This window comes from Notothenia rossii (genome assembly GCF_949606895.1).
Source record: "Notothenia rossii genome assembly, chromosome: 5".
In the NCBI taxonomy this organism is placed as follows: Eukaryota; Metazoa; Chordata; class Actinopteri; order Perciformes; family Nototheniidae; genus Notothenia; species Notothenia rossii.
In genome coordinates, this window is record NC_136903.1 from 1,175,510 (window position 1) to 1,202,439 (window position 26,930).

A 26,930-nucleotide genomic window follows, 5' to 3' on the forward strand; every position below is an offset into this window, starting at 1 on the left:
TCCTCCGCACACTGAGCTCTGATTGGTCAGCAGGCGGTGCTTTCACTGAGTTGATCTCTCATCCTGGAACCTATCCTGCTCCGGAGCAGGCTAGCCTCATAAGTATCTAGCCCGCTAAAAAGTGAACCGGCTTCGTAGGACCGGAAACCCAGAGGTTTCCCAGAAGTTAGCCGCTAAGAGAACATCCGGCTTTGTATTATAGGCCTCAGGACTCAAATACAGTTAAAAAGGGAAGCGGGTTTCAAAACAAAAGCCAGCTTTATTAATCAAAGCTGTTGACATGGCTAACAAGACAAAATCATAAATCCAAAACATGTAGCATGAGGACAAAAAACAACTTGGAACGTGACAAACATGGAGGGTGAGAAAAGAAACGATCCGACATGGAGCACAGGGGAAGACAAGACTAAATACACAGAGGGGTAATCACAGGACCAGACACAGCTGGGCAGGGGAGGCAGAAACACAAGGGCAACAGGTGAACACAATGAGACAATCAGACACAGCTGGGCAGGGGAGGCAGAAACACAAGGGCAACAGGTGAACACAATGAGACAATCAGACACAGGAAGGAAGACCAGACACGGGGAGAACAGAATTTCAAAATAAAACCATGACTAGACAGACAAAACTAAAATCGTGACAGACAGCTATTTAAAATAAATCTTAAGACTATTAGAACAATATTTACATATGACAAATACTATAAACAGCATTTAAAGTTGAACCACGTTTATTTCCAGGTACGTTCACACACACAAGGAAGTAGATTTAGTGTCTGGTGGTGCGAACATAAACAACATAAGAAAATAAGTTGCAATAGAAGGTCAAAAATATAAAGATAATGAAAATAAGTATTTTTAAGAAGCTATTTACCATTAAAAAAATAATTAGACAAGTATTACACATTACATTGCATTGCTTTTATCCAAAGTGACCACACCACATTTAAATGTAAATACACAAAGAACCTTACAAGCTCCAACACTTAGCAGAATGTAAATATGAAATATATGTAAAACTACAGAGAGTTGTATTTTAAAGTGGAGGGCTGTGCAGACGTGTGCAAACATGGCATGGAATGAAAGAAGGATGGTTATATAAAGATATGATTAAAGTAGTGTTTGGTCGTGTTAGAGGATCAGCTGTATGAAGGTCCAGGTGTGTTCAGGTGAGAAGAACACTGGAGCCTGGAGTTATGAAACAGAGTCAGTAAAGTTCAACTCCAGCTCAACGAACACAAACTACAATAACAGAACATCCAAAGACCAAAGCTAAATATTCAGATCACTGGGAACCTCTGAGTCCGCTGTCCATTTCCAATGGATCATTAACGAGTTAACATGTGACTGCAGTACCAGCCAATCACAGCAGAGCGTGAGACATTGATCACAGCAGATGAACTGATATATAATTACATTTATTTCTTCATTTAAAAACATGTATTTTCAGGTTTCTTCTCTTTGTGACAACACACCAAAGAGAATTCCTTCAATGTGAGAAATCTAATTGGCAAAAAACTGGATCCTAAATCTGATGAAGCGTTTGCAGAGTTATGGTGACACATCTTTCTTCTTAAGAAAAGCTTTAAGTACAATTGATTGTTTTTGTTCATTTGATATTGAGGACAGCCAACAGGAAGTCTGCAGCCTTCTTTCATGTTTTCCAAAAGGCCTCCACGCTCATAAACAAACTGAACACATCAAACCTGAGCTGCAGATTTCTCTTGAATCCCAGAAAACACTGAGCAATAACTACATTTTACTTTGTAGTGAAACCTCAATAAATAAAGTTCACATGGTACGACCTCTCACCTTTCTGTGTGTCTTCACTTCCTGTCACCTGAGAGGAGAGAGAGAGAGAGAGAGAATAATGATGATGATAAAAGATGGAGAGAAACAGCCAGAATGATGAAGAGAGAGATGTTTTCCTCTGAGCTCATGCTCCATCAAAGAGTTTCATATCTTGGTGAATGGAGGACATGGTTTCAGTACTCACATGTCTTCCAGATCCTGGCTCTGATCATCTCACCATATCTGATCCTGTAGAGATGAACACAACCCAACAGTTTAAAATAAGTGTTTGTTCTTTGAGTCAGCTTCAGAGTCCTGACCTCATGTTTTACATCCCATCATATCTTCTCTGCAAACACTACGACTGCCTGCCACAGCTCTCAGCTGCATGACAGGAAGTAACCAGTCACTAGAAACTAAAAACATCCCATAAAAAACACACTACCTTTCGTCTGTAAAACCCCATCTGTCTGTTAGAGAGCTGATCACTAAAGTGCATTTCCAGCTGGCCTTCTCTAGTTGATGGAAGAATGGAAGAGCCTGCAGTCAGTGGGTAACATCACTGATCTGTTTCCCCAGTGAGAGAAACACCTCCCTGTGTTTCATACAGTACTGCTGAACCAGCAGAGACCCCTCACTGACCTGAGGGTCTGCAGTCTGCAGGCTGGACTCTCCAGAAGATCTCTCAGCAGCTTCTCTCCTGAATACTTCAGAGTGTTGAATCTCAGGTCCAGATATCTCAGATGGATGTTGGACTTCAGAGCTGAGGCCAGAGCAGAACAGCTGATCTCTGACAAACTGCAGTTCCTCAGTCTGAATAAAGAGAACATGTAACTTTAGAAAACAAAGTTCCTGTTTGAAATAACTCCAGGTTTAATAATCTGATCAGTTAAACAGGGTTTTAATCTCAGAGATGATGGAGAAACAATCCATTGATAATTGATGTTACATGTGTAACTAATGTCCTGCAGCTCACCCTTTTGATCTCAAGGGGCTTTCACCTGGTTAAATAAATGCTACAAACAAACAAACTGAGTCATGGAGCACAGAGTGAGTCAGTGGAAGCTCAAACACTCTCCCTCACACATTCACCTTCTCTTTGTTATTCTGATAACCATTCAGTCATTAGCAACATGGGAAAAAATAACTCTCTCTCTCTAGGTCGTCCTCAGACGAGCCCTCCATCGTCGCTTCCAGTCATCCCGGTTCTCCATACATCTGGCCAGTTCATTGGTACTTTGTGCTCCTCCGTCATTCTTGAGTACGTCCACGTATGTTGATGTGGGACGTCCTCGTGACCGATGCCCGTGTGTTGGTTCCCACAGCACCAATTTGCCGGCTGGCAGCTCTTGATGCCTTTGGAAATGTCCTGCTAGTCTCATTCTCCTGGCTGCAATGTTCTCACTCACCCTTGGTATTCCCTCGTACAGGATCTTGTTGGTTAAATGTACACTCCTGCTGATGTTAAGTACTGCTCGCAACATTCTGGTGTAGCATCCGTCTAGAGACTTTCGCAGGGTTGGCTTCAGGGTCCAGCATTCACTGCCGTAGAGGAGAACAGACTCTACCGTTGCATAGAAGAAGCTGAGTTTGATTCGACGGGGGAGGTTGTAGTTCCATACACTGGTCATGCCATTCAGGGCCCTCCATGCAAGAGCCTTCCTCACCTTAAGATCTTGCTCGGTTGAGTTGACCCATGAGCCCAGGTAATTGAAGTCCTTGACTTCTTTAAGCACAGTGCCTTCTTTTGTTGTCAGAGGTGGATGTTCCAGTAAGATGTTATAGGTGGTAATCTCAGTTTTCTTGGCGTTTCGCTTAAGGCCAACCTTGACACACTCTGTCTCCACTCTGTTCAGGAGTTCCTGTGTTTGTTCCACGCCGTCGGAGAGCAGGCTGATGTCGTCCGCATAGCCCAGGTCTGTCAGAACTACTGTGGGGTGTCGTCTCGACCTCCTTGGTGTTAGAGTGCAGCCAAGATCCTGTTCTCGACCACTGATGGCCTTCCTGAGCGCATAATACAGGACCATGATGATGTCCCCTTGCATTACCCCAGCCAGGATGTCAAACTCCTCGCTGTTGCCATCTGGGGTCACCACCCTGGCCCTTGTTCCTGCGTACATGGTCTCTATTGCCCGGAGTAAGTTGGGAGGGACACCATAGGCCTCAAGGATCTTCACCATTGTGCCTCTGTGGATCGTGTCCAATGCCTTTTTGAAGTCGATAAAGCACAGTACAGCAGTCAGGTTATCCTTTTTCACCTCCTCGATCATTCTCCTTAGTGCCAAGATCTGTGCTACGGTGGTTCTCCTTCAGGTGAGGGTCGATGGCGTGCCGTATCCTGTTCAGTATCATCCGGTTGGAAACCTTTGCGGTGATACATGTCAGGCTGATGCCTCGGTAGTTGTCTGGCTTTGAGAGGTCTCCAGCTTTAGGCACCGGGAGGATGTTGGGGAGAGACCATATATCAGGCTGCATGTTGTGCAGTAGAGCAAGGTTGCAAAAGTCTAGGATGAGGTCATCGAGATCACAGTTCTTTAAGACCTCCGGGGGTATGCCATCCGGCCCAGCACTTTTGCCCTCTCTCACTGTGGACTTCGCCCTGGCAAGCTCGCTGGCTGTGAAGGGACCATCGTTGATGGGCAGGTTCTGGAGGAATGCTGGTATACTTTCCTCAGCTCCATCTTGTATTGAGCCCAGCAGGCTTTGGAAGTGGTTGAACCAGGTCGTCACCCTCTCCTCGGGGCTGTGTCCCTCAACCTGTCCCTCCTTAGTCCTCTTCCCCCCAGTCATTTCATTGATGACCCTCCAGGCCTCCCCATATTGCCTTTCCCCTTGCGCTGCCTGCACTCTTCGCACACTCTCCATCAGTTCCTCCCCTTTGATGGTTGTTACGTTCCCTATTGAGCTAGGGGAACCAAAGGGAAATAACACGCCCAGATTGGAATTGGTAATAATTATAAATGGTTTTATTATAAAGCAAGGTGAAACAAAATGGCAGGCATGCAGCCTGAAACGAACATGGTGTTCGCTGCCAGTAGCTCGTGTTCTATGAGAAGGGCCGTGAGGTATGCACCATTGCGGTTGGTAGAGTCGTGGTATGGGTAGGGTGCGTCCTCTGGTCCAAGTCTTGTGTTGAAGTCACCCAGGATTGCCAGGAAGTTGTGCGCTGGGACATCTCGGACTGCTGTTGCGAGGTCCTCATAGAACTTCTCCACCTCCTCAGATGGTGCCACGTTGGTGGGTGAGTACACGACTATGACTGTTGTTACTGGGTTGCCTGAGAACTCTGCAATAAGGATCCTATCGGTGTGAGGATAAACCCGACGGAGAGCCTTACGCGCCAAAGGGCCCAGCATTAGCCCTACGCCCCTTATTGCAGCCTGAGCCTCGTTTCGCCACGCAGATGCAGTGCTGAACGTGCATCTCTCCACTCTGCGATACACGATCCGGTCATCAGTGTGCACTCTTCTGTGTTCCTGGATTCCCAGGATCTCCACTCCCCGTTCCTCAGCACAGTGTGCTAGTTCTACCAATCTAGCTTCTTCTCTCACTGTACATGCATTGAAGGTTCCCATTACCAATAGTCTCCGACAACGCATGAGTGCATTGGACGGGGTGCTGTGATCGGACAGGACCCTCCCTTGCGGGTTTGGGGTCCTATCGCCATGTTGTCCTCCGGAAGGAGGACCAGCACCACCATCCGCTGCGATGTTCCGACGGACTCCCGCCGCTGGAAGTATAGGATTTGGGATGACTTTGTTCTTCATGGTTGGCTTTGCTAACAATGTGTGTGCCAACAATGTGGAATTCATTGGCTACATATTACACAGATTATGCAGAGCGGGAGCAGCAATAACCGTCAAATAATAATTCAGACAGGGGAGGTCCGCACCCCCTGCCTGCCGCTAGGGGGTGCTGAGGGCGCTGCAGCACCCCGTAGCGGCAGGCAGGGGGTGCGGAGCTCCCTTCTCGCGCCCATGGGTGTGACACCCTCACAATGATCCCTGTATGTCTGAATGTACATCTCCATGCTTTTAGGCAACTTGATTTCATGGATCAAGGGTCACGGGTCTTCTGGCATACAGGGGTCTCACTACCAGAGGCTTCTGGGGACCGCATGACAGTCTTGACCGGGGTCTTGAGAGGGGTATTGTTGCCGGAGGCTTCTGGGGACCGCATGACAGACTTGAGCGGGGTCTTGAGAGGGGTCTCACTACCGGAGGCTTCTGGGGACTGCATGACAGTCTTGACCGGGGTCTTGAGAGGGGTATTGCTGCCGGAGGCTTCTGGTGAATGCATGACAGTCTTGACCGGGGTCTTGAGAGGGGTCTCACTACCGGAGGCTTCTGGGCCGCATGACAGTCTTGACCAGGGTCTTGAGAGGGGTATTGCTGCCGGAGGCTGCTGGTGAATGCATGACAGTCTTGACCGGGGTCTTGAGAGGGGGTATTGCCATGACCTGATGTGCCTCATCTCGGGAGAACTCAGGGTGGTCATGAGTTACATGACGGTCTAGTGTCTTCCCAGCATACGAACACCCTGTGATGGGACAGGGTTTGGTCTGAACATTTATTCTGCCACTGGCCATTTTAAGAATGATGCCTCTTTCCTCCAGGTTCCGCACTGCATGTTTGTGCTTAAGGTGCTTGTTCAACGCCAGATAGAAGAGTCTGCACACCGGGCATTCGGACAACATCCTTAGTAAAACAGACACAATTAAATTGTATTTAAATTATTTTCTGTTTCTCCGTTTATATGCGTTAGCGTAACCGGTGATTGCAACCATGGGTCCTATGCTTCAATGCATGGTACACGGACCAAGTGAGGACTTGGGTTACCACCGGGTTAAATGGTCCCACCTCCGCACCAACGCGGGGCTGGTGATGGCAACATTAGGTCCGATGCATCAATTCATGGTGCCCCGACCATTAGAGGGTTTGGGGTGCCCCGGAACCAGGCAGTACCCCAGCAGGAAACACGTTTTATGGTCAAAGGAGGAAAGAGTGATAGAACCGGGGTAAAGCAAAGAAAGTGTCCGACAATAGTGACTTGTGAGGCGGCCAGAGAGTCTGTCATCTCTCGGTCCTATCCTCCAGGCAATGCGGTTACCAGAACTTGGTGAAATTGACCAAAATGTTAAAAAAAAGTTTCAATTCATCAATGGAAAAGGGCTGAAAATGAAAAAAAGTATCCGAAAATAGTGCATCATGAGCCCGCAAGAGTCCCCTGTCAACTCCCCTTGCATTCCTCCACAGTCAGAAAAAGCCTGAGTTCACTTTTTGGAGATCCATAGAAAAGGGGTGAAAGTGAGAAAAAGTATCCGAGAATACTGCCTCATAATGCGGGTAGAGTCCCCTCAAACTCCCCTTACATTCCTCCAGAGCCCAGTTCAAAAACTTAAAGTTTGGTAAGAACCATGCTGGGGGGTCTCCGGGTAACAAATGTATCCGAGCCATAGAGCACATGGAGCGGATACATTCCTCCATGAAGTGAGACAGCCGGTTTTTTTCTGAGTCCTCTCAAAAACCGGGTTTCCGATTTCGTGCAGACAGTAGTCTGAAATTGATGAATGAATTTTTTTGACGGAGAAGGGGAGGCTTGGTTTCCCCTCTCCGTTGTAAGTTGCAACGGGGGAGTGGAGAAGTGTCCGGGGCTTCGGCCCGAAGCGCCAAAGGGTTGAGCTTCTCGGAGCCCCTTCTCTGTTGGCACTGAGTAGTCTTTTCGAGAATTTTTTCAAACTTCATTTTTTATTATTTTAAGATATAATTGACCGTTTTCTTTACTTTTTTCTTCTTTCGCGCATGACAGGCCGCCTATGAGCTCCCAAATTCGGCCTGGAACCTCCAGGATATCTGGGCTAAGCTCCATAAACTGACAAAGTCACCCAGAAATGTCACTTTTATAGCCCAAACATATATAATACAAATACATTTAAATAGTAAAAGGTACAATTGTGCTCCGAATTATCCGGAATTTGATTTATATAGCCCCATGATAGTGAATCAAAATAATTTTCATGGAAAAAAGTGTTAAAACGCCTGATTAAAGCATATGCAGGACCCCAGTGAGCTCCAGACTATGTGCATTGTGTCAGGGAACCATATTAATGATAGCATAAATCATTTAAAAGCAAAAATAATGATTAAAAATCAGTTTTAGGGGGACAACTGTGGAGAGGAGCCTGAAAATGACTCTCCAGCACCCTGGAGAAGCGGGCTGTGAGACCCACAGAGCGCACCCAGAGAGCTCCTTGCAGCACATGGCTCTTGTACCCAGAGAACAGGCTGCTTCATCTCACTTTATAACCCAGGAAAGGAGCTTGAATCGTGGGTACATGAGTGTTAAAAGTGCATTAAACTGTTTTAATTCAAATGTGCATTTGACTGCTTAAACAGCCGCTGATATGGACAGAAAACTGTCCATTTCGTCCACATTTAACTCATGAAATGTGCAAGAAGGTAAAAACAGCAGAGTCACTGCTGTTAGCAGGGTGTCAGACTCACAGGCACATATGCAGAGATCCAGGGGGATGCACATGGCTTTTCTACCCAGCAATAAGTCTTTGAAACCTGGGGAAAGTGGTGTGAATAGAGGCAGAGCGCACCCAGAGAGAAGCGGAGTGTGAGACTCACAGAGACCCAGAGAGCTCCATGCAGCAGGTGGCTCTTGCACCCAGACTGCACCCAGAGAACTGGCTGCTTCACAGCACTTTACAAGCCAGGAAAAGTGATTGAATCCTGGGTATACATGTTTTAAATAGTCTGATACCTCCAGGGCGCATCAACGCATTTTACAAGCCAGAGAAAGTGCCTGAATCCTGGGTAAAAATTGTTTAATTGTTTAAGTGTTTTTAAATGTGTGGAACAGTGTTTTGTCACTTTCGAAACTCTCCCGTCATTGACCGGAGAAATTGGGTCGATTTTGTATTCAATCTGACAGCTGGGATAGCTGGGACAGTGGTTGGCAGGCGCCAGGGCGTGTCCACACACCGGTGGGCCTGTACGCCTTGCCTCTGGGGCCCACTGTTGCTCCGAGATCCCCTACAGTTTAGCCTGGGACCTCACAACAACTAATCGACTTAATCGATTAAAATCGATGACCAAATTAGTTGCCAACTAATTCAGTCGTCGATTAGTTGGTGACGTCATCACGTGTGTTTTACGCGCCGTTAAGCTCCAACGTTATCGGTCTTTTTATCGATACTGGAGACATTTCAAAAAGATATGTCATTTGTGTTATTGCTACATAAACATTATATCGCAGTCTTAGTGTCGCCAAATCGTTATTAATATGCAAAAAGACAAATAAATGCATCTATGATGTATTTTCGATCAGACGAGATCTCTCTCTCTCCCGTCTGTGTGCGAGGGGGCGGGGCAGTTTACACACACGCAGCTGCTACATGCAGCAACACACGGCGGGGATGGCGGAGAGAAGCGCTCCGAGGTGTGGTTACACTTTACCCGTCTTGAGGTCGACAATGCTCGTTGCCAACAGAGTGTTTAGCATGTAAGGGCGGTAACACGAGCAGTTTGTCTAAACATTCAGCAAAGAGCTCCACATCCAGACGGAGGAATGCACCGGGTTCCACTGTCTTTCTAGGAGCTCTGTAGCCCCCCCATCCACGAGTAACGTTTCCACGTCAGCAACACACGCAGTTAACTCAATGATACAACATGAGTTTATGATTAGAGGTAACTGAGTTATTTATTTTGTTAAAGTTTCAGCTATTCTGTTTACAGTTCTGTCATCACATTATTTAATACGATTTGTTAAAACATTGTTGTTTCTTTTGATAAATAAAAAGCAATGTTAATTTAATAATATATGTATTTTTGAAACAAGTATTCATCTTTATTGTCTTCATTGTTAGTTTCCACATGCCTAAAACAACCTCAAGCTAAATCTAAAAGTTGATGGCTAAATAAGAGCGTTTGAGAAATTGTGCAAGTCATACAGTAATAGTCCGAATAGTCGATTAATCGATTAATCCATTAATCGATTAATCGTTCCATTAATCGATAGATTCATCGATTATCAAATTAGTCGTTTGCTGCAGCCCTAACGAGGAGGCACTGCAGAAGTCTTGGCGGTGGAGCGGCTTTGTACCAGCAGGAGCACACTTACACACTCGGCTCCTCTTTTCACCCTCCGCGAGGAGGGCTAGCCGGCGGCAGTAGCTGAAAGCAGAGTAGCTGAGAGCAGAGTAGCCGAGAGCAGAGTAGCCGAGAGCAGAGTAGCCGAGAGCAGAGTAGCCGAGAGCAGAGTAGCCGAAAGCAGAGTAGCCGAGAGCAGAGTAGCCGAAAGCAGAGTAGCCGAGAGCAGAGTAGCCGAAAGCAGAGTAGCAAGCAGAAGCAGCATGCACTAACTACAAGCACTACTACCACAGATCTACTGCTCTACGCGTCACACAGCCCTGCCTCCAAGCACACACACACACAAAATAACAATAACATTGTATTTGTTTTCAGGGAAATTCAGTAAATTATAAACAGAAACAGATCTGTATGACCTGCAGTCAGTGAACTGACCTGAGAGCCTCCAGTCTGCAGTTTGGACTCTTTAGTCCAGAACCCAGCAGCTCCACTGATGAATCCTTTAGATCGTTCTTACTCAGGTCCAGATCTCTCAGGTGGGAGGGGTCAGACTTCAGAGCTGAGGCCACAAATTCACAGAGAGTCTTTGAGAGTCCACAGCGAGTCAGTCTATAATAACACATCAATTACAACATGTGTTAAAAAGAGGAAACATTATATTGACCTCAAGCATTTGATGACAAAAGATTTGACATGGTCTGATTGACATTTGCTGTTCGTCAATTTAATATAATATATAATAATACATTATAATAGAGCGTCATTTGTTGTCAAGGTGATCTGATCACATGTCTGTGCTCCTGCTGTCAGTGACTGTTACCTAAAGAAACAGACATTAAATAGATCATAATATTAGAGATGTGCATATTCAAATGTTAATTAATATTTGGATGTGAAGGATGGATGAAGGATGTTTTGGCTTCTCTGAGCATCTGAACATGTAAACACACAAACACAATTAACAAAACAATTAAGTTTCAATTTAAACTGAATACCATAAGATGTTCCCAGTATATCAGCATTAAGACATAAGTCTGTTAATGGTGGGAAATTATAAAGATCTAATTTTAAACTAACACTTTGTGATAAAAACGTGTTTTTAATGCTAAAAAAACTACTAGAAAGTAGGGCTGAGCGATTAATCGATTTTAAATCAAAATCGCAATTTTAAAGGATGCAATTATGAAATCGCAAAGCCTGTGATTTAAAAAAGAATTATTTTGTTCTTCTTCTTGTGTCAGTCATCCACACCAATCAGAAGTGCTGTGCTCCACATGTACCAGCCATTGTTAACCAATCAGAAGTGGCCCATGATAGAAGGTGATAGACAGATTGATCCAATCACCTGCCAAGTGCTTTTGAAAGTGCCTGCCCTTTCCAAATGGCTTCCAGTGGAGCTCTCCTAGATGGTTTGGTGAAACCGTCTGAGTCAGGTTAGTGATGCTCCATCACATGTTTCTATCACAGGGTGAATCTTAAACTGAAGCTTGACTTTAAAGCAACCCAACGGAAGTTTCATGTAAGTTTAGTTCTTTCACTCGTAGCTCGGGCTAGAGACGGGAGCACGTTGATACGACCTTCCTAGCAGGAGATATGGCCGCATTTTATAATAAACTTCCGTTGGGTCGCTTAAAAACAAATATCGCAAATCGAATCGCAATATCTGTCGCAATTAGATTGTTTCCCCAAATCGTGCGGACCTAGAAAGTAATAAGTGCTTTCTCTGATAGCTAAGTCCTGCCGTGTGGTGTGATCACATGCTGAGAAACCTCTAGAGTCCTTCATGTGTTTGTCATGTCACCTCCATCACTCAATACGAAGAGAGGAACGGTTCAATTTAACTATTATTATAAATAAATAGAAGAACAGTGTTGGGTTTATTTTGCTCTCAGTATTTAAACAGCAGAAATGTTATTGTGTTTATTTGAATAACTAAACTTCTGATCCACATTAGTTTATAAAGTTAATCACATCTGGACTTACACAGCCTTCCTGCAGTTCCTCACAGCTGGAAGCAGTCTCTGTCGTCCCTCCAATGATGTGTTGTACTGACTCAGGTCCAACTCATCCAGAACCTCCTCTGACATCTGCAGCATGTCGGCCAGAGCAGAGCAGTGGATCTCAGAGAGTTCCTTCTCTGATCTGTTCCCTGACTTCCGAAGCTCTGTGATCTCCTGATGTACTGAGTTGTCCTTCATCTCTGTCAGACAGTGGAAGATGTTGATGCTCCTGTCCGGAGAGTGTTTATAACCTCTCATCTCCTTCAGGTTGTTGATGGCTCTCTGGATGGTTTCTGGTCTGTTGTCTGTGCGACCCAGCAGGCCTCCTAACGGTCTCTGGCTGGACTCCAGAGAGAGGCCGTGGAGAAAGCGGACAAACAGGTCCAGGTGGCCATTTTCACTTCTGAGGGATTTCTCCATGGCTCCCTTCAGGAAGACATCCAGGGATGGGTAATCCTGATCTCTGTTGTTACTGTTCTCATAGGGCCAGTATACCTGCAGGGAGTCCTTCAGTACCGCTGTGTCTCTGTTGGTGTAACAGTGGAACATGTAGACTGCAGCCAGAAACTCCTGAATGCTCAGATGAACAAAGCAGTAGACTGTTTTCTGGAAGATCACACTCTCTCTTTTGAAGATCTGTGTACAAACTCCTGAGTGCACCAAGGCCTCGGTGACGTCCAGACCACAGCGCTCCAGGTCTTCTTGGTAGAACATGATGTCTCCTTTCTCCAGATGTTCAAACGCCAGCCTCCCCAGCTTCAGGAGAAGCTCCCTGTCAGCCTCCGTCAGCTGCTGTGGACTCGTCTCATGTCCCCCTTCATACTTCTGCTTCTTCCTCTTGGTCTGGACCAGCAGGAAGTGTGAGTACATGTCAGTGAGGGTCTGGGGCAGCTCTCCTCTCTGGTCTGTAGTCCACATGTGGTCCAGAACTGCAGCAGTGATCCAGCAGAAGACTGGGATCAGACACATGATGTGGAGGCTCCTGGAGCTCTTGATTTGAGAGATGATTTTGCTGGACAGGTCTTCATCACTCCATCTCCTCCTGAAGTACTCCTCCTTCTGGGCGTCAGTGAAGCCTCGTACTTCTGTCACCCTGTCCACACACTCAGGAGGGATCTGATTGGCCGCTGCAGGTCTGGAAGTTATCCAGACGAGAGCCGAGGGAAGCAGCTTCCCCCTGATGAGGTTTGTCAGCAGCACGTTGACTGAGGACTGCTGAGAGACATCAGACACAACCTCATTGTTTCTGAAGTCCAGAGAAAGTCTGCTTTCATCCAGGCCGTCAAAGATGAGCAGCACTTTGCAGACAGCCAGCTGCTCTGCTGTGAGCTTCTGTAAGGTTGGATGGAAAACATGGAGCAGCCTGAGAAGACTGTACTGCTCACCTTTGATCAGGTTCAGCTCCCTGAAGGAGAGCGGGATCACCAGACTGACATCTTGGTTTCCCAAACCCTCGGCCCAGTCCAGAGTGAACTTCTGCACTGAGAAGGTTTTTCCAACTCCAGCGACTCCGTTGGTCAGGACCGCTCTGATGAGAGTCTGATGGTCAGGTAAGGCTTTAAAGATGTCCTGGCACTTGATTGGAGTGTCATGGAGGGTCATCTTCTTGGAAGCTGTCTCCAGCTGCCTCACCTCATGTTGGGTATTAACCTCTTCACTCTGGCCTTGTGTGATGTAGAGCTCAGTGAAGATGCTGTTGAGGAGGATTTTAGTTTCAGTAGTTCCTTCAGTCACACGTTCACATCTCTTCTTCAGACTGAGCCTGTGTTCATCTAGAACCTCCTGCAGACCACTATCTGCTGGAAGAGAGGAAACAGAGTTTAAATGTTTTATAAAAAGCTTAAAGAGCAACTTGCAGGTTAGAGACACCAGTGAATAAATGTGTATGAAAATGATGAATACACTAGATTTTCAAAAACATATACAGAAATATACACTACAGTGAAATCTGGTGTCGTTTTAGTAAGACATTTTCACTTCCGCATAAAAAAGCCTCCACACGTGACCTCCCACGTGTGACGTAACTTGGGGGAGAGCGGCCGGTCTAACGTATGAATAAACATGGATCACAATGCTAGTTTTGACACAGAAGAGGTTGAAAATAAATATTCGAATGCATATGATTATAACTATGAGCCTGCTCGGCGTCCAAGAGACCAGGAGCAGCCAAGGATTAGAAGAAATAACGGCCATCGGCGAGAAATTGAGCTGTGGTGTGAGGAGAACCAGTGGAGAACTGGGCAGCTGTCTTAGTGAGTGACCGGCGTTAGCTACAGAATGTTAGCTAACGTCACATCACAACATTGTGAAGTTAGCTATCATATATCAGGCTATAACTAAAGTAGCATTGATAATATAGTAACGTTACTGGCAGGACTGTTGATACTGATCCATAACAGAAACTAATGCGCGAGTATCAGCCGTATCTCGCGTTACCTAATGCAACTCCACACTACGGTGCTGTGTACCGGAGGGGAGCCGCGAGATACGGCTGATACTTGACGATCTGGCGGAGAAAGGTTGTGGAGCCTCCGTTGATATGCCGTTGTAAATGGCTTGATGGAAAGCAGGTGTGTAGTCGGGGAGGGTGCACAGCTGATTGCAGCAGGTGAGTGGGGGTTGAGCCGGGAGCCAGGAGTGACAGCCACCACGCACACACAAACAACACAGACAGGGGGAAACAAACACAAAGGAGACGGCTGGAGCAGTACAGCCACCACAGCGTTACCTAACGCAACTCCACACTATGTCTTACGGTGCCGTGTACCGGAGGAGAGAGAGAGAGCAGCGAAGGGGGGGGAGAGAGAGCAGCGAAGGGGGGGAGAGAGATGTAATACGGTTTCCTGCTAAAGCTGTGGAGAGTATGTGCTGCAGGGAGGTGGATGCACAACGCACCCAGGAACGAACGCTAGCTCCGGTCCTTTTCCCGTGAGGGAAACTGTGGACTCGATGTCCTGACAGGCTGGAGTTTGTGCAACCTGCATAAACTCCAGCTCACCATGATTACAAATGGAGAAATGCAATGTAAAATTACCGAAAAAATATCAGCTCACTAAATCACAACCGCTCAAACCAACTACAAACTACTACCGCGGATTGGGCAGAGAACGAGTCTGAGAAAGTTGCTCCCCCATGTGACGTAATATGACGCCTTTGACGTATGACGTTAAAAAAAAGCAGTTTTTAGTAGCAGACCTCATAACGGCTCCTTTTCCTCTGAATTCTTTATGTCTTGTAAAACATATCAAATCCTGCATTAACATTTTTAATTGTAATTTTCAGGCAAGGTTGAGCATAAATGTAGTAAAAAAAAAACCCTGCAAATTGCTCTTTAATGTCTACGCTCTACAACAGTATACCTAATCAAAAACAATTGAACCAGGAAGAGGAATGAAACGCTGCATGTGTTCCTCTTACCTCGTACAGTTCTGGTCTGACTGGCAGCACTTCTCCTCTTCCCTCTGTGGAGATGAACACATCCTTTATAGCACTTTACATTAGTGGAGCTGATTGTCACCAATGGGCAGAGCGTCACAAACTTTACACTCAAGATGAAATGTGTCACGCTGCACGAATACGCAGGTGACATGAATTTCACATCTTCATTTCCTTCGTGTTGCCAGGCACAGATCTGGGTCTTTGCATTGACTCTACATGTAATCACACAACTCTCTGTTATATCTGCTTATGCTCAACACAACCAGCTCACCAGGTTATTACTATTATTATTACATGGCTTAGTTGAATACCACCAGTCTGGTTTCAAGGCAGGTCACTCAACAGAAACTGCTCTCCTTGCTGTCTCTGAGGAACTGCACACGGCTAAAGCAGCCTCCCTCTCCTCTGTCATCATCCTTCTGGACCTGTCTGCTGCATTCGACACGGTGAACCATCAGATCCTCCTTCACACTCTCCAAGAACTTGGAGTTTCAGGCTCTGCACTTTCCCTCCTCACCTCATACCTCAAAGACCTACAGGGTAACTTGGAGAGGGTCCGAGTCCGACCCTTGTCAATTAACTACAGGGGTCCCTCAGGGCTCTGTTCTTGGTCCCCTCCTCTTCTCCTTGTACACAAACTCGCTCTGATCAGTCATTAGCCCGCATGGTTTTTCATACCACTGCTACGCTGACGACACCCAACTGATTCTGTCCTTTCCCCGCTCAGAGACCCAGGTCGTCGCACGCATCTCTGCTTGTCTAGCAGACATCTCTCAGTGGATGTCTGCTCATCACCTCAAGCTCAACCTTGACAAGACTGAACTGCTTTTCCTTCCGGGAAAAGATTGTCCCACTCTTGACCTAACAATCAACATCGACCCCTCTGTTGTTTCCCCGACTCAGACTGCAAGGAATCTGGGTGTGACCCTAGATAACAAACTGTCCTTCACTGCAAACATCTCTGCTACAACCCGCTGCTGCAGATACACGCTTTACAACATCAGGAGGATACGTCCCCAGCTGACCCAGAAAGAGACGCAGGTTCTGGTCCAGGCTCTCGTCATCTCACGCCTAGACTACTGCAACTCCCTCCTGGCTGGTCTACCTGCATGTGCCATCCGACCTCTGCAGCTCATCCAGAATGCAGCGGCTCGTCTGGTCTTCAACCTTCCTGAATGTTCCCACACCACTCCGCTCCTCCGCTCCCTTCACTGGCTTCCAGTAACTGCTAGAATCCACTTCAAGACACTGGTACTTGCGTACCATGCTGTGAATCAGAGGTGGGAGTAAGTCCTACATGTGCAAGTCATGAGCAAGTCTCAAGTATTGACCTACAAGTATCAAGCAAGTCCCAAGTCACTGTGGTGAGAGTCAAGTCAAGTCATACGACATTCTGAAGAATAAGCCCAGTTTACACATTTAAATCAGTTACAAGACAGTGGTTATGAAAATGGATTCACCCCACACTATGATCTTCATTACATACACAGCTAATCATTTGAAATCTAATTTAGACCGATGACGATCATATTAGATTCATATTAACCCTAGAACTCTAGACAATATAGCTAGGACTCAAAAAGTCTGTTCAAAAAGGCAGAATTCCAGGTAAGAAAATCAGATATTGTCACGATTCTCATGTTATGTCACGTTTGTAGTTTTGTATGTTTGGGTTTATTTTGCTGTTCGGTTCTCCCTCTCTTGTTTTCCTCCGTGTATATTGTCTGGTCCCTCTCCCTGTGTTTTTCCCTGTCATTAGTTCCATGGTGTGTCTGATTGTCTGATTGTGTTCATCTGTGGCCTTTGTGTTTCTCCTCCCCTGCCCGGCTGTTTCTCGTCTCGTGATTACCCCTCCCTGTATTTAGTCTTGTCTCTTCCTGTGTTCAGTGTTAGGTCATCTCTTGTTGGTGACTGAGTTCACCAGTGAGTGTTCTGTTTGTCCGATTTATATTATTTTATCCTTGAAATAAAGGTATAATCAGTTTTATCTGCATTTAGGTCCTGCTTTCTTCCCTCTACCGTAACTGAACGAACCAACCAGATATGGGCAGATCCATTTGAGCAGGAATTATTGGATTTTTCTTTTTCTTTGGCTTACTGCTCTGATCGATGGAGGGGAGCGTCCAGTGTTCAGCAGCGAGAGGCTGCTCTGGCAGAGGCGCGCCAGTTGGCTACGGAGAAACCAGGTTTGGTGAAATTCTTACCTAGCTGGATTTCGAAATTGCTTCAGTTTATCATCATAACAGATAAAAAAGTTCAGATTCATTTGACAATAAATCAAGGAATGATGCACTTCTACTAGGGGTGTAACGGTTCACAAACATTGCGGTTCGGTACGTACCTCGGTTTTTTGGTCACATTTTGGTTCGGTACAGCAGAATTTCTTTTCACAAAACAAAACCTTTTTTTATTTATTTTTTATTATTATTAAACTGTGAATATTCACTCAAATAAATACAAAATATAAAAAAATAAACATTAAGGTGCAGCATTTCGATGAACTGAAATAATCTGTAGTTGAACTGTACTGTACTCGTACCTAAGCAACCAGTCTGACATTAGGACTTGCTTGTTATTGTATTGTTCGTTTAAAGAAAGATGAACTTGTCCACATTGCTTGCTGAAAGAGCAGATCTGCTGGCACTAACAATGTCTCCTGCTGTGGAGAACACCCTCTCTAGGGACAGAGGTAGCAGATACAGCCAGGTAGCGCTTTGCTAACATGGCAACAGAAGGAGATTTGGTGTTTGTAATAGCTTTGGCTCGGTCTGAACTAGTTGCGAGTGGTGGAGGCTTAAATGCTAGCGGGAGTTGGGTTTGCACTTCAGTCTTTTTTCTTTTGGTACCGGTGATATTCACGTTCGGGTGATGCCTTTTCAAATGAGTGTGCACGTTTGATGTATTGCCAGCTGCGTAACCAATGTTAGTTGAACAATGCAGACAAACAGCTTTGGTTTGGTCCACCTGTCTTTGTCCCTCATCCTTGTACGTAACTGCCAAACCAAAATTTTCCCAAACCGGAGACTTCAATGATGCTGGAGGATTTACTTTATCTGCGTTCGCCATTTCGACAGTTCCCAACATTACTGACTAAATTTGAGCACATCCCTGTGACCAGCTCTCTAATATGCCTCTCGTCCAATGAAATCGCTCTATGACGCGTTGAACCCAATGTGAGCAAATTACTCTGAATGCTGCGACGCAGCACCTGAGATTACTTCCAAAAAGTTGTTCACGTTCTCAATTTGTTTCACGTTATATTCGTTCGGTACACTTCGGTACACTGGTGTACCGAACCGAAGGGCCCGTACCGAATAATTTCGGTACGTGTACACCCCTAACTTCTACAAACAAAAACAACATCATTAAAACATTTAAACAAACTACTAAAAGTAGATGAACTACATTATTCAACAGTTTACAGTAACCTCTGATAATAACAAAGGGGAAATAAACGAGGCATCTCGCTCGCTCTCTCTCTCTCTCTCTCTCTGCACTTGGGTTTGCTATCCTGGCTCCAAAATGGTGGAATGAGCTCCCCATTGACATCAGGACAGCAGAAAGCTTACACATTTTCCGGCGCAGACTGAAAACTCCACTTTGAGTAATACAATTACTAACAAAGCACTTATATACTAACAAAGGGCTGGCTTAGCTAAAGCCAGTTGAGGAGCACTTGAAATGTTTGGGTTCTATGAAACCTGATGTACTTTGTGAAACTGACCGTTGAGCGGCCCGACCAAGCAAGGAGGCAGAGGCAGAACGTCCAAATACAACCCGGTGTGGGCATTTATTCAAAACATGGGCACATGATTCACAGCCTCAATTGCTGTCCACCTGAACACAGTCAGCAGCCACAAGGATCTCACACACCACATTACAAACAGGAAGCACAGAGCCTAAATACACCCAGACCGATCAAACCAACAAGACACAGGTGAGGGGGGAGGAGACGACACAGGGCACCAGGTGAACACAATCAGGAGCAACAGACAAAACGGGTTTGGGGAACACCCCCAAGCCAAACCACATGTGCAAAATTACAAGGCCCGAAGTCGTCAGTCCACAGTGACGAAGTTACCTTCACCACATACTTACTGAATATGATTCTGTTTTCTACAAGTTTGTATCTTCTAGGTCGAATGTACTTATTGTATGTCGCTTTGGATAAAAGCCTCAGCTGACTGTGATGTAGTACTTGATTCTGTTTGGTCAATTCAGAACCAACCCGATATCACGGCAAGACGTGAACATGTGAGGATTTACCATGCTGGGAGACGTGAAGAGGTCACGATTTCGTCCCTTCAAACGTGACAGTTACACGGTATTGTTAACGAGTGGAGAAATAACCGGAAATGCCAAGTGAATGCTACCCCGACGTAATGATTTATCTTGTAATAGTCACACTCGATTACGCCGATGTTCTTGTTGCCCCAGCTGGTCCACACCTCTTTGAGCAGAAACAAAGGCTCCATTAATGATTAAATCAACGTTAATCCATGTGTGTCGTTGTGGAATTAACGGACGTGACGTTGTGCGATTGCGTTGCCAGGCAACAGCTTCGGTTCATGTTAATTTACAAACTCTTCAACTACAACCGTAGTTATATTTAAAAACCTGTTAGAAGGCCTCAAGAAATACTTTAATGCAAATTAAAATATAAATGTGAAGGAATGTGTATAACAAAATACATCGGTGATAAACGAAACCGGAAACGGACGTAGGCAAGATCCTCAACTCGATGATTTGGATGGTTTTGCCGCAATGCATGCTGGGATTTGGTGTTTACGTGATGTGAAATCTGAACGTTTTTTAGAAATAAAATAATACTTTATTCCGAGTGTTCTTGCTTTTCTCTCTGAAGGTCATCACATAACGGCATTGTAATACACGGTTCGGCTGCATTAAATGTTACATATCTGCCGTAGTTCTCTATTTATAGAGCCCTGATGAGAAGACTTCTGGACAAACAGGAAGAACTGCCGCCAAAACTTAATATGTGAAGTGGATCATAAATATATCAGCAATTAAACAACATCTTACATTTCTCTTCACACAATACGTCTCCTCGCAGGATCAACACTAATTCGGCTGACTTTTATATTTGATCCAATCGTTAGATAGGCTGTATTTACACCATAAAGGTGCACAGCTGATAGAAAGTACACCTAGTGGTTAAAGCATGTTATTGAATTGTATTATTTTATTATTAGATATTAATAGGAGGATGTGCAAAACAGACAAACGGCTTAATTTAAACATTAAAGAGTACTTTAGGTCAAGGTCTTCTTCTGAATAAGAAAAAAGCTTTGGGGGTGTAGAAGAAGAATATGGAGGGATGAAACCCTCTTTAATGGTCACACATGCAGAGCACACAGCACACACAGTGACATTTGTATCTACAGATAAATATTAAGCCTGACAAAGTACTTAACGTCTAATATATTGCTTTCCTGCAATGTTAAATATGTTTAAGCACTTATTTGTTTATTATTAAACTGATATTATACATATGTATTATACTCTTATAAGATGTATGTAGATAGAATAAGAAATGTGCAGAATGACAGTTTAATGCTGGAGGTATTCACACATATTGATTGATGTCTTGTAATGCACTGTTGAGGAACCTGCGACCCAAGTTTGTCATTCATTGCATAACAACACCGTTTGTGAATAATATGTCAAACCTTAGAAAATCTTGAAAGGGATGTGCAAAATAGTCTTTATACACAGTCTTTAATTAACTATTAGTAGAGAATAACGAGTAATGAATATACTTTATAGAGATCCTATTAATATCTAATAATACAATTCAATAACATGCTTTAACCACCAGGTGTACTTTCTATCAGCTGTGCACCTTTATGGTGTAAATACAGCCTATCTACCGATTGGATCAAATATAAAAGTCAGCTGAATTAGTATTGATCCTGCGAGGAGACGTATTGTGTGAAGAGAAATGTAAGATGTTGTTTGATTGCTGATATATTTATGATCCACGTCACGTTTTCAGTTTTGGCGGCAGTTCTCCTGTTTGTCTAGAAGTCTTCTCATCAGGGCTCTATAGATAGAGAACTATGGCAGAGATGTAATATGTAATGCAGCCGAACCGTGTATTACAATGCTGTTATGTGATGACCTTCAGAGAGAAAAGCAAGCACACTTGGAATAAAGTATTTTATTTTTAAAAAACGTTTTCAGATTTCACATCAAACACCAAATCCCAGCATGCATTGCGGCAAAACCATCCAAATCATCGAGTTGAGGATCTTGCCTACGTCTGTTTCCGGTTTTGTTTATCACCGATGTATTTTGTTATACACATTCCTTCACATTTATATTTTAATTTGCATTAAAGTATTTCGTGAGGCCTTCTAACATGTTTTTAAATGTAACTACGGTTGTAGTTGAAGAGTTTGTAAATTAACATGAACGCAAGCTGTTGCCTGGCAACGCAATCGCACAACGTCACGTCCGTTAATTCCACAACGACACACATGGATTAACGTCGATTTAATCATTAATGGAGCCTTTGTTTCTGCTCAAAGAGGTGTCGACCAGCTGGGGCAACAAGAACATCGGCGTAATCAAGTGTGACTATTACAAGATAAATCATTACGTCGGGGAAGCATTTTCTTGGCATTTCCGGTTATTTCTCCACTCGTTAACAACACCGTGTAACTGTCACGTTTGAAGGGACGAAATCGTGACATCTTCACGATGCATGTCAATTTAAATCAATACCAGCCGACTATTTTTTAAATCAATAAAAACATTTTCTAAATCTATAAAAGCATTTCAATTAATATTGGGAGTCATGTCGTTACTTTGTTGAGAATGTGGCCGTGTGATGAACGGGATGATGTGCAGCGACTTGGTCATTATGGGGAAAAGAACACCTTCATGCCGATCTAGATCCCTCAGCTTCGCGTCGGGCTCCTGATCGGAGCTCCTGATCGGGCTCCTGATCGGAGCTCCTGATCGGGCTCCTGGTCGGGCTCCTGGTCTGGCTCCTGGTCGGGCTCCTGGTCGGGCTCCTGATCGGGCTGCTGGTCGGGCTCCTGGTCGGGCTCCTGGTCGGGCTCCTGATCGGGCTCCTGGTCGGGCTCCTGGTCGGGCTCCTGATCGGGCTCCTGATCGGGCTCCTGATCGGGCTCCTGATCGGGCTGCTGGTCGGGCTCCTGGTCGGGCTCCTGGTCGGGCTCCTGATCGGGCTCCTGGTCGGGCTCCTGATCGGGCTCCTGATCGGGCTCCTGATCGGGCTCCTGATCGGGCTCCTGATCGGGCTCCTGATCGGGCTCCTGATCGGGCTCCTGGTCGGGGCTCCTGATCGGGCTCCTGATCGGGCTCCTGATCGGGCTCCTGATCGGGCTCCTGATCGGGGCTCCTGATCGGGCTCCTGATCGGGCTCCTGATCGGAGCTCCTGATCGGGGCTCCTGATCGGGGCTCCTGATCGGGCTCCTGATCGGGCTCCTGATCAGGCTGTCAGGTGTTCTTTTCCCCATAATGACCGTGTCGCTGCACATGATCCCTTACTAATCATCTTAATAATACATATCATAAATATGCCCAAATAGTGAATAATGTTTTGGATTAGATATGTCCCGATCACGTGATCGGGGATCGGAGCCGATCACGTGATTTTCAAAAGATCGGAATCGGGAGAAAAAAAATCGGGGATCGGGATTTTTTTTTTTTTTTTTTTCTCAAATACTTTTTTTAAAATCTTGTATTCAATGTTACAAAACAAAAAAGACCATGTTCAAGTCTTAAAGTCATCCTGAGGCCTTAGTTTTGGTTTCAAATGACAGAACATCATGTATGTGTTGCTTCTTTGGGGCTTGTTTTCATAGACCTGCTTATTTCTCTCAAATCTGGCAACAGGGTGGGCGCAGTGTCTAATTGTAGCAGTAAGCTAACGAGTACTGATAAGCTTTATTTAGTTTTGATCCAATGCTGCACAACTGAACTGATCCAATGCTGCTGTGAAAAAAAGAAGCTGTATCCATGTGGGATAGAATATCCAATTTAAATAAGAAAAAATAACCTTAAGGGACAACTTGAATGCTTTTTTTTCTCTTAATGCATTGCATAAAGATCGGATCGGGAAAAATCGGTATCGGCAAATTGTCAAAATCAAATGATCGGAATCGGATCGGGAGCAAAAAAAGGTGATCGGGACATCCCTATTTTGGATGATATATATTTAGTTTTTAGTTAGTGTTTATCAATATGTGTGCCATATAAAATCATTTCATGCCACAGATACAATGATAATATAATTGTATATTAAAATATCTTTATATCAGGTTGTCCAAAAGCTGAATCCTCTTCAGGTCAGTTTACAGCAGAAACTCTTACTTTGTGTCTGAGGGTCCGGGGTCATTTCTGAAGTCTTCAAACCACTCTTTAGACCGGTCACTCTTCAGAGAGAGACAGCCGGAGACTGAAGGTGTGTCCTCTTCCTCATCTTTTAAATCACTCAACTTCTCCAGTCTGTAACACACACACACACACACACACACACACACACACACACACACACACACACACACACACACACACACACACACACACACACACACACACACACACACACACACACACACACACACACACACACACACACACACACACACACACACACACACACACACACACACACACACACTCCATTTCCTGCCTTTCTACAAACACATTAGGGCCTATGGTGTTAAAAAATGTGTAGTGTATATGATGGGTGCAAACTTATCTAGTCTCCTATCCATGTAAACCTGTTTTATTTGTGGGTGGACCTCCCGTCGTCTAGGGGGGTCCGGGGGCATGCAGATACAATGATAATATAATTGTATATTGAAATATCCTTAAATCAGGTTGTCTAAAAGCTGAATCCTCTTCAGATCAGTTTACAGCAGAAACCCTTACTGTGTGTCTGAGGGTCCGGGGTCATTTCTGAAGTTTATAGGTTCCTGTTTAGACCAGTCACTCTTCAGAGAGAGACGGCTGAAGACTGAAGATGTGTCCTCTTCCTCATCTTTTAAATCACTCATCTTCTCCAGTCTGACACACACACACACACACACACACACACACACACACACACACACACACACACACACACACACACACACACACACACACACACACACACACACACACACACACACACACACACACACACACACACACACACACACACACACACACACACACACACTATGTAACTCTGATGGATCAGCAAAGAAGTCTCATTGGACTCTTGGACGCTGGTTTTGAACAAAGAAGTTATGTTATCAGTCTAACAGAGTAAATAATGAAGTGTTTAAAGCAGATCCTGGTGTCAGCACTCACCCTGTTGTTCTCCTCCGGCTCCGTCCAGCTGTAAAATGGCGTCTGGCAGTCTGACTTCTTGGACTTTAACACCTAACCTGTCTGTAGCTCCTCCTCTTTGTTTTATAACCAGCCTTACCAGCTGAACCAGTTCACATCCAGGGACTCTGATCAGTGAGATAGAAACAGAGCTAGAAACAAGCTCAACAAAGTTATTGAAATAAATATATTAATAACCCAGTAAACATCCTGCATTCAAAACCTCACTGAAGTTAAAGTGTTGAGGTATTTAAGTACTCTAGTGTTAACTGAGCATTCAATTGTTCCCTATTATATATATATATATATATATATATATATTTCTGGATTATTAGCCCTGCTGCATTTAATGCATATATTACTGTATTCTCCCAGAATATGAATGGACTTTTTTGTTATTGGCACCAAAACAATCTAAATTGTTTTATTTCTAATGATTTCAAAGTTGTAGCCCACCATTGAACAAATAAAACATCAACTAAAAAGTGAACCATTGATGCCTGAGCTGGACCGATGTTATCCTCACCATTTTGTTTACCTTCCTGCACATGATAAACTCATACTCTATATGTGTTCATTTCACTGTGAATTGAGTTTGTCCTGAGCAGTCTCTTCCTCCACCGTCACTACATACAGTATATATACACATTACCTTTAGTCTGTGTTTCCAGTTCATCATTAGTTTGAGCTAAGTGCATGATCTGAGTACTTCTACTCAACAACAAGATCTGAGTACTTCTACTTTTACTCAAGAACAAGATCTGAGTACACACACACACACACGCACGCACGCACGCACGCACGCACGCGCACACACACACACACACACGCCAACCCTCCCAATCTTCGCGGGAGACTCCCGATTTCATTGCCCTCTCCCGGTTTCCTCCCGGGGTCATATTTTTCCCGCATTTCTGACTAAATCCGATTTACTCAGGACTGTTTCCACTCGGACTTTTAATACAGCTACACCATTGTTTGGTTTCCATGGTAGCGCGTCTCTTTAGTAGGGTTATGGCTAGAAAGGATCCGTCTTATGTAAAACTCTCGCGAGAGTTTGGCTGAATGTCACGTGGCTGAATGTTTACGTTTGGCAGGCAGCCTTTCAGTTACGATCGTTAACATCAGTGGGCCACAGCAAATGATGGTGAGAAGCTGAACTATCTATTAATTATGTCAATGACAGGGAGTGTGATTGTTGAAATAGGGTGTTAGCGGTCTTGCTGGTGTTCAAAGAAGAATGACAACACTGTAGATCACCAACACTATGGTTTATTTTTTATTCATAGGCAAATCAACGTTGTCACAGTAAAAGTCCCAAGATAGTTCCTGGTGCAATAAAATGTTCCCTTGCAGTGTTTTACTATTATGTCTGATGTTTCTCTATTAATATTGCTGCTGCATTCATGTGTATGTTGCATCATGTTACTGCTGTAGATGTGTTTCCGAGCCGCTCCGATTACAACGAGAGTTACAACGAGAACGTGACGTCATATTTACACTAGACGGATCCTTTCTAGCCATAACCCTTTAGTAGCGCGTGCAACTGAAATTCTGAGAGGGTGAGGCAGATAGTCACAGAAAACAGAACAAGAATCAACAACTCTACCCTCTGCTCACTCCTTTCCTATAATACAGGTCCAGCCCACACATATGCTCCATCAAGACAGTGCACTTACAACTACAATAAGCATGTTAATGTTAATCTAATACAGCTCCGGCGAACCACTAGCAGCCCCCCCCCCGCGGTGGTTTTGAAATGCTCCCGATTTCTGAGGTCCCAAGGTTGGCAAGTATGACACACACACACACACACACACACACACACACTATAATTACACGCTTTTTTCAATCCGAACCATCATAGTAATAAACTGGGTTAAACACATCAAATCAGTCAGACTTCAGATATGCCTCAATTTTGACTGCAGAGCTTCACACACTATGTAACTCTGATGGATCAGCAGAGAAGTCTCATTGGACTCTTGGACGCTGGTTTTGAACAAAGAAGTTATATTATCAGTCTAACAGAGTAAATAATGAAGTGTTTAAAGCAGATCCTGGTGTCAGCACTCACCCTGTTGTTCTCCTCCGGCTCCGTCCAGCTGTAAAAATGGCGTCTGGCAGTCTGACAAGTCTGTTTTATTATTTTCACTTTCAACTTCCCTCCCTGTCTGCAGCTCCTCCTCTTTGTTTTATAACCAGCCTTACCAGCTGAACCAGTTCACAT

General features: G+C 44.7%; 1 protein-coding gene across 6 annotated transcripts; it reads right to left on the reverse strand.

The window, feature by feature from the left end:
• Nucleotides 1-239: 239 nt before the first annotated feature.
• On the reverse strand, nt 240-26,836 carry LOC307040807 (protein NLRC3-like). Of its 6 annotated transcripts, none has more exons than XM_079683923.1 (12): nt 26,778-26,836; nt 24,683-24,828; nt 24,257-24,381; nt 23,693-23,827; nt 16,433-16,594; nt 15,307-15,350; nt 11,873-13,688; nt 10,325-10,498; nt 2,436-2,606; nt 1,999-2,042; nt 1,815-1,842; nt 240-1,190 (listed from the first exon to the last, which is right to left on the reverse strand). In XM_079683923.1, the coding sequence occupies exons 3-11, from the start codon at nt 24,379-24,381 to the stop codon at nt 1,829-1,831; spliced, it is 2,685 nt and encodes an 894-aa protein (XP_079540049.1). In that variant the 5' UTR covers nt 24,683-24,828; nt 26,778-26,836; the 3' UTR covers nt 240-1,190; nt 1,815-1,828. The 6 variants fall into 6 exon arrangements, with proteins under 6 accessions (XP_079540049.1, XP_079540050.1, XP_079540048.1 ...); XM_079683924.1 differs by having other exon boundaries at nt 24,257-24,384; XM_079683922.1 differs by having other exon boundaries at nt 24,257-24,391.
• Nucleotides 26,837-26,930: the final 94 nt, after the last annotated feature.

Coding starts and splice junctions, on each gene's coding strand:
- LOC307040807 (XM_079683923.1), bottom strand. CDS start 24,381: ATGAGTGATTTAAAAGATGAGGAAGAGGACACATCTTCAGTCTTCAGC. Junction 15,351..16,432: donor AGGTCGGATGGCACATGCAG/GTAGACCAGCCA, acceptor TCATCTCCACAG/AGGGAAGAGGAGAAGTGCTG. Junction 2,043..2,435: donor TGCAGACTGCAGACCCTCAG/GTCAGTGAGGGG, acceptor TCATCTCTACAG/GATCAGATATGGTGAGATGA.